This window comes from Trichechus manatus, unplaced genomic scaffold (assembly GCF_000243295.1).
Source record: "Trichechus manatus latirostris isolate Lorelei unplaced genomic scaffold, TriManLat1.0 scaffold00295, whole genome shotgun sequence".
Taxonomy (NCBI): domain Eukaryota; kingdom Metazoa; phylum Chordata; class Mammalia; order Sirenia; family Trichechidae; genus Trichechus; species Trichechus manatus.
This window is the reverse complement of record NW_004444231.1, coordinates 55,266-65,417: the sequence shown is the minus strand read 5'-3', so window position 1 is coordinate 65,417 and position 10,152 is coordinate 55,266. Positions and strand designations below refer to the sequence as shown.

The window sequence follows — 10,152 nt, the reverse complement described above, 5'->3', positions numbered from 1 at the left end:
AGAACTAAACACCACCCTGTCCTATGCCATTCTCACAATCATTGCTATGCTTGAGTCCATTCTTGCAGCCACTGTGTCAATCCATCTTGTTGAGGGCCTTCCTTTCTTTCGCTGACCCTCTACTTTACCAAAGCATGATGTTCTTCTCCAGGGACTGGTCCTTCCTGACAACATTTCCAAGTCTCACCATCTTCACTTCTGAGGAGCATTCTGGCTGTACTTCTTCCAAGACAGATCTGTGCATACTTCTGGCAGTCCATGGTATATTCAACATTCTTCGCCAACACCATAATTCAAAGGTATTCTTTTTCGGTCTTCCTTAACTTTGTCCAGCTTTCATATGCATATGAAAATACCATGCTTGGGTCAGGCGCATCTTCATCCTCAAAGTGACATCTTTGCTTTTTACCACTTTTTTTTTTTTCCTGCCCAAAGCTTTATTGAGAAAAGTAGCTCGTGAGTGGAGACAAAGAGGAACAATGCAACGCTAGCCTTTGTCTCCCTGAATAAAGGGTTTAAAAGACTTATGAAAGTTTCTAGGCGGGAAATGGTTTCATCATTATTCACGAAAGTGGTGTGGGTTTCTGGGAAAAGGGTGTGTCAGGTGCGCGCGCAAGAGGTAATTCAAGTTGGAACCCGTAACAAAGGCTCCTGGGACTGGATAGCAGGACTTAGTATGCGGTGACGCGCCTGCGCATTTCCCCCATAGTGCCGGCTCATTTCCTGTTGCGGGTCACCTTGCGGATGTCTGTGCATGCTCCAGGGACAAGATCGGGCTGGTTTTTCTGAAAAACATTAAGGAAGTACAATGAGAGCTGGGTGGGTTGTTCTTTCTTTATTGCATGTTCCAAGATAATGGGTTTTGTGTCATTAGTTAAGCACATGTTTTTAGTTTAAGGTCCTTTGCCTAGGGGCTCAGTCCCTTTTTCCCTTCCCTATCTCATTCCCCCTTGAGAGGTTTCATACTCATAATTCTTTATGAGGGTGTAGGGGCAGAGGTCTCTTCTGTAACTTCTACCAGCTGACACTGGGTTGTTGGCCTGCCTAGCAGAGTAGAAGTCTCTCCCTAGCTCGTCCAAAGTTTTGTTGGGGCTATTGGACTCAGGCCGGGGAATGGGCTGGAACTCTTTACATCATCAGTTTGACTTGGAACTAAGTGCTGCAGTCGAGAAGACATAAATTTAACCAGTACGTTGAGCAAGCAGGGACCAAATAAAAATGGTAGAAGGATAGTTATTGCGGGTCCTAAAGGGGGAAGGAACCAGGTTATGGAAGGTAAATATCCTTTGATTTGATTCCAAATATTGTTACCCATTTGTGTATGGGCTGTCCTTAGCCACTCAGCTTGTTTAAGGATCTTCTGATCCCGGAATTCCACTTCCCCAGTAACATTAATGTACATGCAGCAGGAAGTGTCTGCGACTGTGCAGGTACCTCTCTGTTCAGCCAGGAGATAGTCCAATGGGATTCAGTGGCCCATGACTACATTGGCCAACGAGTTGGGGGATCTCTGTAAGGCTGATAGACTTTGTCCTGAATCGGTACTGACTACTTGGACAACACTGGATAGATTTTGGACTTGAGCATTGGTGTAAACCGCACCCACCATTAATCCAGCAAGTGCTCCCATCAAGGCCGTGATCCCTAAAGCTATGAGGTTAATGGGTTCTCTTTTCCTTCACCTGAGGGCTCCCTAGGAAGCTGGGTTATTGCTCCCCCGAAAGACTGAAACTGTATTGTTACTGAGGATTACAAGCCCAACAAAACAACTGGTGCCGACCAAGCTTAAATCAAGGCACCCTAATCCCCAAGTTCTGTTGGCTTGGTCTAAGCATGTGAACCAATATACTTTGAGGCACACTGGGTTTCCCAGGCATCCTTTAGTAATAGGCATAGAGGTATTTGTGCTTAACAACCATCCCATGAAATCGGATTGGTTTTGGGTTGCCCTAAAAATGGTCGGACCTTTACTAAGGGGTCCTCACACCCCAGGATGTGTGAAGCTTCCTTCCAACCGAACATCTATAGCAGTGCTATGATTTTTTGTCACAGCGGTGACAGTTGTCTGGACGGCAGAGACAGTAACCAAACACAACTCTTACAGAGAAGTGGGGCCAGGAGGGTCACTCTGAGGAGTCGACCCCGGCTTCAGTCCCAGGAGTTTTTTTATAGTCAATACAGCAAGCAGTGAAGCAAATAACAGAACAATGGGCTTTGGGTGAGTAACAGTAAGTTTTGGGCAAGGGAGAAGGAATTCAGGTAAACAAGCCAATCAGTAACAGGGCAATAGGTTTGGGAAAACAAGTCGTGCCTAATCTCATTCTTATCGCTGACAAGTCTCCAACATGTCATATACAGCATAGAGGCCTGTGGGGGCTGCAGTTGTCAATAGTGCAGCCATTTTTATATGGCATATATCCCTACAATTTTTGGAGGGAGTTTCAAGGGGGTTTGACCTAGAAAGATCTATGCCATTAAAATGATAATAGGTACCTGTAGAGTCTAGTAGTTGAAAACCTTTTGACAAAACCTGAGCATCAAGCAAAATTTCCCTCATTGGTGACGAAGGGACATGGAGTGGAAACATGTGGGTCTGGAAGATAGGACCTCTTTGCTAGCTTCTGCTCCACAGTCCAGGTCTCGAGGTCTACTGGATTTGTAGCTTCAGAAATCCTTGATGACGTCACCATTAATTTTTCAGATAGGCTAGAAACTGTGATCCTACATTTTGAATTGTCTTTCTTAACGATCATAGGTACAGGTTTCAGCAACCACAGTCAGCGGGGTCTTCACTGGTGCTTTTTACCACTTTAAAGATCTCATAGTATCCGCTTATAATCCTTTTTATTTCTGAGGTAATGTCCCTTTTTTCGTTCCAGATTTTAGTAATCTGAATTTTCTTTTTCCCTTCATGAGTCTGCCTGAAGTTTTGTCAATTTTTTTTAATCTTTTCAAAAAACCAATTTTTGTTTTTTGTTGTTATTTTCTATACGATTTTCCTATGCTCTATTTCATGAATTTCCACTCTAATTTTTATGATTTCCTTCCTTCTGTTTGCTTTAGGTTTAGTTTGCTCTCTTTTTTTCCCAGTGTCTTAAAGTAGTGATTAGGTTATGAATTTGACATCTTTCTTATCTTTTAATGTAGGCATTTACATCTATAAATTTTCCTGTAAGCACTACTTTAATAGCATCCCATAAGTTTTGGTATGTTGTGTCTTCATTTTCATTTATGTCACAGTATTTTCTAATTTTTGTTTTGATTTCTTCTTTGACTCATTGGTTATTTAAGAGTGTGTTAATTTCCACATACATGTAAATTTCCAAAGTTTCTGTTATTTATAATTACATCACGTCATGGTTGAAGAACATAATTTGTATTATTTCTATAATTTTAAATTTATTAGACATGTTTTATGGCTTAGCATATGTTCTGTTCTGGAGAATGTTCCATGTGCACTTGAGAAGAGTGTATATTCTGCTGTTATTGGGTGGAGTGTTCCACAGATGTCCCTTAGTTCTAGTTGGTTTATAGGGTTGTTCAAGTCTTCTAACCTTGATCAAGAATAAGACTTTGATCTTCTGTCCAGTTGTTCTAGCCATTGAAAATGGAATATTGAAGTCTTCCACTATTATTTTTGTATTGTCAATTTTTTCCTTCATTTTTATGTTTTTGCTTTATTCTATTTTGGTATTCTATTATTAGGTGCATATACATTTATAATTCTTAAATCTTTCTGGTGAATTGACTTTTATCATTATAAAATGTCTCTAACTCTAGTAAGATTTTTTATTTTAGAGTCCATTTTGTCTGATGTTAGTGTAGCCACTAGGACCTTCTTGTGGTTGCTGTTTCCATAATACACTGTTTTCCATTCTTTTACTTTCAATCTATTTGTACCTTTGAATATAAAGTGTGTCTGCTGTAGACAGCATATAGTTGGAATTCATTTTGTGTGTGTGTCTGCATGTAGTCAGACTATCTTGCTTTTTGATTGCATTGTTTAATGTATATGAATGGTTGCTATGAGCTGTAATCAACTTGAGGGCCACGTTTTTGTTTTTGTTGTTGTTATTCTTGATAATCTCACTTGTATGTCTTTCTCAGATTCTGAAACTGAGATAGCCTGTGATGCCTCCTCCTCAAAAAGTCTCCTTCCAGAGTCTTCCACATCTCTGTGGCCATCAGAACCATCTTTTAGTGTCCTCCTTGACTCCTCTCTTTCTCTCATATCCCAAATGTAATCCATTAGGAAGTCCTTAAAGTTCAACTTCAACATGGATCAAGAATCTCATCATGTTCCACTATTTTCACTGCTCACACCTGGGTTGAAGCCATCACTATCTGTAGCTGGAATACTACCCAAATTCCTCAGTTTTCCCTATTGCCTTGCTCGCCCCCTCAACTCTATTCTCAGCCCAGCAGCCAGAGTGATTCTTTTAAAAGAGAAGTTGTACCATTTCTCTCTTTTGCTCAAAGCTGTCTTGTAACTCATCTCACCCAAAGAAAAGCCAAAAAGTCCTCCAGTATTATCAAGACCGACATGGTCTGGTCGTATCTCTGACTTCATCTCAATGATTCTGTTGCAGCCACAGTGGCCTCCTCGCTGCGCCCAGAACAGAGATACCCTCCTGTCCTAGTGTGTCTGCACTGGATGTTCCCCCAGCATGGAAAGAACTTCCCCAGACATCCTCAAGGCTAATTCCATCATGTCCTTCAAATTTTCCCGCAAAGGTCATTTTCTCAATGAGGCCCATGCTGATCACCCAAGTATAGCAGCCATCTTCCCTCTCCCCACACACCCACACTCTGGGTCCCCTTCCCCACTGCACTTACTGCCTTCTAATGTAAACATTTTCCTTATTTCTAAGCTTATAGTCAATAGTTTGTCTCTTTCCACTAGAACACATGCTCCACAAGTCTGACAATTTTTGTGTTTTTAGTTCACTTATGTTTCCCAGACGCAAAAATAGTGTGTCATGTAGCCAGCACTCAGCAAATATCAGTAGAATGAATGATCCTGTAGGGTACAGCATCTCCCTATTCTAAAGACAGTGTCTTTGTCAATGTAGCCTCAGACCAAATGCTGTTTTGTGGCAGCTACCATACAACATCCACTCACATTGACATTAATGCCACCTGGACTTCTCTCACAAGTGCTGCTCTCCTTCCTCACTTCCTGGTCCACCCCTCTGCTCACTACAGCACACAAGTTCATTTCCGTCTTCAGAAAGGAACAAATCCTGGGCTTATGGGCCATATTTTCCAATCAACTGTGAATAAAAATGAGAGTCTGCTTTAGATAGCTATCGGTTTGGAAGGAGCCAGTACTAAGATTATAGAGCTAAGGGCAGGAAGAGAGGGTAGGTGAGTGGAGGATGGAAACAAAACAGGAATTCATCTAAGATAAGAAACTATCAGATCCCTCCTCTCTGCTAATCCCAAAATCTGGTTCTTTAAAAAAAGTTAGGGGAAAAGGAAAGAATAATCCAGGGACAGTCCTAGAAGGAGGGAAAGAGCTGGACTAGTCTGAAAATTCGTGTCTTGATACCACAGAGACTGCTGTGTGCAGGGGCTGCCCTGGGCCTTGTGGGGATAGTGACAGGAAAACGACTCCCAGTGCTATCAGAGATGGGGATACCCAGAGGAGGATGGGACCAAGAACAAGAACTCGTGCACAAGATCAAGAACAGGCATAATCCTCTACAACAACCAAGACACAAAAATAACCACACAATGATGATGGCTAAGGGCCAGTCCAGGCCTGAGCCCAGGCTGAATAGCTGTACAAAGTCCTCTCTGTCCAGTGTCCCAGGTGATGTCTGAGTCACTGTGATCACAGGTCCTGGTGGGACAAGGACAACAGAGCAGTGAAGAGGACCCAGCCAAGAAGTAACCATGTCAAAGCCCATGAAGTACTGAGCACCAGCTGGGCACAGGCCCCATCCATGCTCAGCTACTCCATGGCCTTCTCCTGTCCTGCCTGCGACAGACTCAACACAGCAAACACAGGATTCTGGAAGGTTATCAAGTCTTCATTTATTGCCTCTTAAATTTTCAGAATTTTTCTCTCCTTTAATTAACCCATCAACCACACTTTATGGCAAGATTTTGAAAAAATAGCCAGATTCTCATTTCCAACAGGGAAGTGAGACATTGCCGATCACAGCAACAGGAAGTTACAACAGGGATGGAGATTTCCCAGCCCTGCCTCTACTGGAACAGGAACATGGATCAGGCAAGGGACATAGTTCAGTGTGGGGAGGGGGTCCTCGTAGGTGGGGTGGGGCTAGTCTCCCCACGTCCTCATATTATGCAGACAGGAATGCAGACACATTCAGACACCAGCTGCAGAAAAAGAAGTCAAGCTTTCTTGAAGTCACAAAGCGGGGTGGGTGGTGGTGAATAAACCTTATATCACTCAGTGCCACACAAGGCAGCAGTCTCACGCTATAGAAGAAAGTAATCGCGAACAGATTTGGGTCAGTCACTGTTAAGCGTTGATATACTGAATAGCCCACCACATGCTCAAAATGTCCAAATACAAAGAATCCCTATCACCAAGTCGTGTCCCCTCTGCCCCAACCCCTCCCCCATGTCAGGCCCCCAGGGTCTCACCTTTAGAAGCCATAAAAGACACATCAGAGCCCAGGGAACTGTCGCTGCCTGGAGAAGAACAAACATATCTGGTCAGAGCCCACAGAAGGAGGTGAGACTATAGGAGGAATTATGGGGTGGGGGGAAACCTTAGTGGTGTAGTGGTTAAGAGCTACGGCTACTAACCAAAAGGTCAGCGGTTTGAATCCACCAGGTGCTCCTTGGAAACCGTGTAGGACCGTTCTACTCTGTCCAGTAGGGTCACTATGAGTCAGAATTGACTCCACGGCAGTGGGTTTGGTCTTTTTTTTAATAGGGTGGGGGGCTGCCCCACGGGGTCCCATCTACACTACCCCAAAGGTCTCAGGGATCACATTCCTCAATACTTACTTGCAGCCTGAGCATAGTTCCCTCCTTTTCCACCTGTGGGAAGAAAATATCCTTTGAGAGACCGGGGAGGAGGCAGGACCATGAGGTCCTAGAAGAGGCAGCTAATCCTGGACCCCTGAACTGTGACTGCAGACCCAGGGCAGGCTCAGGAAACAAGAACAGAAGAGATGTGCGGGGACTAGACCCATCCCCCTCCTAGAGGTCTGTCTTCAGCAGGGACCTTACCTCAGACCTGCAACTATGGGAATCAGGTCCCCATCACCAGAATCATCAAGGTGAAAAATCTGTCCTCATGTGAGTAAGTGTTAGCACACAGGTCCCTAGGCTGGGTATGCACAGGTGTGCGGATGGTGCTTCACAGTAGAGGCAGAAGGCAGGCAGACTCCTACCTGGGACTTGAAACTCTGCAGTGGGACAAGAAAACTCAGGCCCAACCCCTATACCTGAGCTCTTCTTCCTCCAGATCACAGCTCCAACCACCACAGCTGCAATGACCACAAGGAGAACCAGGGCAGCAATGATCCCCATGATGAGGACAGTGGACTGAGAACGGGACTCTGGGAAAGGAAGGGGAAGTAAGGGGCTGTGACCCTGCTGCAGGTGCCCAGAAGGGCCCCTGCTTCCCTGAGAAGAGGCTCTGCCCTTGTCTCCCCCGCTTACTCCATCTCAGGGTGAGAGGCTTGGGCAGCCCCTCGTGCTGCACATGACACGTATATCTCTGCTCCTCTCCAGAGGGCACCACCACAGCCACCCATTTCTGGAAGGTCCCGTCCCCCGCAGGCCTGGTCTCCACAAGCTCCATGTCCTGGGTCTGGTCCTCCCCATCCCTCTGCCAGGTCAGGGTGATCTCCGCCGGGTAGAAGCCCAGGGCCCAGCACCTCAGCGTGACCTCATGTTCAGAGACGGGGTGGTGAGTCACCTGTGTCCTTGGGACATCTGAAGGAATAAGTCAGAAAATTCAGAAACTTTCCATCACCTCCCATGGGCCACTTGAGCAGTGCTCATGTGACCATCCTGAGAAAGTGGGATGGGAGAGGGAGTGCAAAACCCAGACACTAGCCTGGACTAGGGATCTGGGATAATCTCTTATTCCTTGGAAAGTTCTAGAGTCAGGGTGAGGCAGCCCAGAGTAGGAGGCTCCAGGTGTCTGAGAACAGGGATTTCTAGTTCTGACTTGGGTGGAAGTGGAGAAACTCAGAGAAGCTGGAATCAGACCTCCAAACTCATTGGGTGTGGGGCGGAGAACAAGGCTAGAGAGAAAAAGTTCCTGGTGGTTGGTTCCCAAGGTCGATTCCAGGATCAAAGAGAATTGCTGATCAATCAGGAATCATCTCCCCTACTATCCCCAGAGAGACTGGATCCTTTAACTGTATCTGAAAGGAGGGCTTCTCTGGACAAATCACTCTCTGGTATAGGATCTGGAGATCTGGGCTAAAGCGTCAGTCTCCACACCCATGGGAGGACAGGGTAGTCTAGGGTCCATTCTATTTCCCTCCCCTCCTTTTGAGAGGCCAGAAGGGAACACAGTCCCAGCTTAAAGTGAGTTGGAGGAGGCACCAAGACCCGCGGCCCCTCGTACCTGCGCGCTGCAGCATCTCCTTCCCGTTTTCCAGGTACCTACGGAGGGACTCCACACACCTGCCCTCCACGTAGGCCTTCACATTCTCGGTCACACGGTCCTCCTCCCACTTGCGCTGGGTGATCTGAGCAGCCGTGTCCGCCGCCGTCCACGTGCGCAGGTCCTCGTTCAGGGCGATGTAGTCGGCGCCATTATACGCGTGCTGATTGTACCCGCGGAGGAGGCGCCCGTCGGGCCCCACTTCACAGCCATACATCCACTGGATGGTGTGAGACCCTGGCCCCGCCCCCGCGGTCAGCCCCGCCCCCGCGGTCAGCCCCGCCCCCGCGGTCAGCCCCGCCCCCGCGGTCAGCCCCGCCCCCGCGGTCAGCCCCGCCCCCGCGGTCAGCCCCGCCCCCGCGGTCAGCCCCGCCCCCGCGGTCAGCCCCGCCCCCGCGGTCAGCCCCGCCTCCACCCAGACCGGCCGGGACTGGGCAGAGCCCCTTTGGTTCTAAAGTGAAACGAAACCGGATCGCATACCCGCGCCTCTTCCCGGGCGGGTCCCGTGGCCTTGAGGAGAAGTTCGGACCGGAAGACTTGGGGCGACCCGTCCGTGGGGACGAGGGGACCCGTGACCTGCGACCCGGGCCGCCATCACTCACCGTTGTCGCTCTGGTTGTAGTAGCCGAGCGCGGTCCGCAGGCTCTCTCGGGAAATCTGTGCGTTGTCCTTGGCGAGCCGTGTCTGCTCGTCCCAATACTCCGGCCCCTCCCGCTCCATCCACCGCGCCCGCGGCTCCATCCTCGGATTCGCGGCGTCGCTGTCGAACCGCACGAACTGCGTGTCGTCCACGTAGCCGACGGAGATGAAGCGGGGCTCCCCGCGGCCGGGCCGGGACACGGCGGTGTCGAAATACCTCAGGGAGTGGGAGCCTGCGGGCGGGGAGCGGCTGAGACCACCTACACCCCTCCCCGCGGGGCGCCCGGGTCCGGGGTCGATGGGGGCGGGGCGGGGAGGTGAGGGGCTTGTGGACGGAGAAGGGGCGGCGGGAGTAGCAGAGCCTGGACGTCGGGGTGGGACAGCAGGGGGCGGGGGCAGGGGGGCCAGGACGGGGGAAAGGGGGGGTATCGCGGCGGGGTTGGGGCTTTTCCGAGGATCGTGTGTCCCCGCCGGGCGGTCCCCTCGCTGCTCCCTCCCAGAGGCCGTTTCCCCCCATATCCCACACTCACCAGCCCGGGTCTGGGTCAGGGCCAGGGCCCCCGAGAGCAGCAAGAGGAGGGTCCCGGGTGCCATGACCCGAATACTGCGGTTCCTTGTCACCAGGAACCGCGGTGACGGTGATTGGCTTCTCCAGAAATCGGAGACCCAATTGGAGCGAGAACTGGGGCCGCGTCATGTGTGTACAGGCAGAAGGGGTTGACACAGGTTGCGAAACTCCGGGGAGACCGGGAATCCCCAACACTAGGCCACCCCACCCCTGACACCGCCATCGGACCTGAGTGCCACCGGGGGACTGGGACCTTGCCCTGACCCTGCTCCTCCAGCACCGAGCCTTCTCTGCTACACTGTCTCCTTGAGTCCTGGGCCAGGGCCTGCTTAAGTCAGAG

General features: G+C 49.1%; 1 protein-coding gene across 2 annotated transcripts; it reads right to left on the bottom strand.

The window, feature by feature from the left end:
* Positions 1 to 412: 412 nt before the first annotated feature.
* Positions 413 to 9,946, bottom strand: LOC101346365 (class I histocompatibility antigen, Gogo-B*0103 alpha chain-like). 2 transcript variants are annotated; one of them, XM_012559703.2, is made up of 8 exons: positions 9,775 to 9,946; positions 9,208 to 9,477; positions 8,567 to 8,842; positions 7,648 to 7,923; positions 7,431 to 7,544; positions 6,988 to 7,020; positions 6,619 to 6,666; positions 413 to 785 (listed from the first exon to the last, which is right to left on the bottom strand). In XM_012559703.2, the coding sequence occupies exons 1-8, from the start codon at positions 9,836 to 9,838 to the stop codon at positions 625 to 627; spliced, it is 1,242 nt and encodes a 413-aa protein (XP_012415157.2). In that variant the 5' UTR covers positions 9,839 to 9,946; the 3' UTR covers positions 413 to 624. The 2 variants fall into 2 exon arrangements, 1 of the variants encoding a protein (XP_012415157.2); XR_002822933.1 differs by lacking the exon at positions 413 to 785 and adding an exon at positions 2,310 to 6,348 and having other exon boundaries at positions 7,213 to 7,544; positions 9,775 to 9,945.
* Between the last annotated feature and the right edge of the window lie 206 nt (positions 9,947 to 10,152).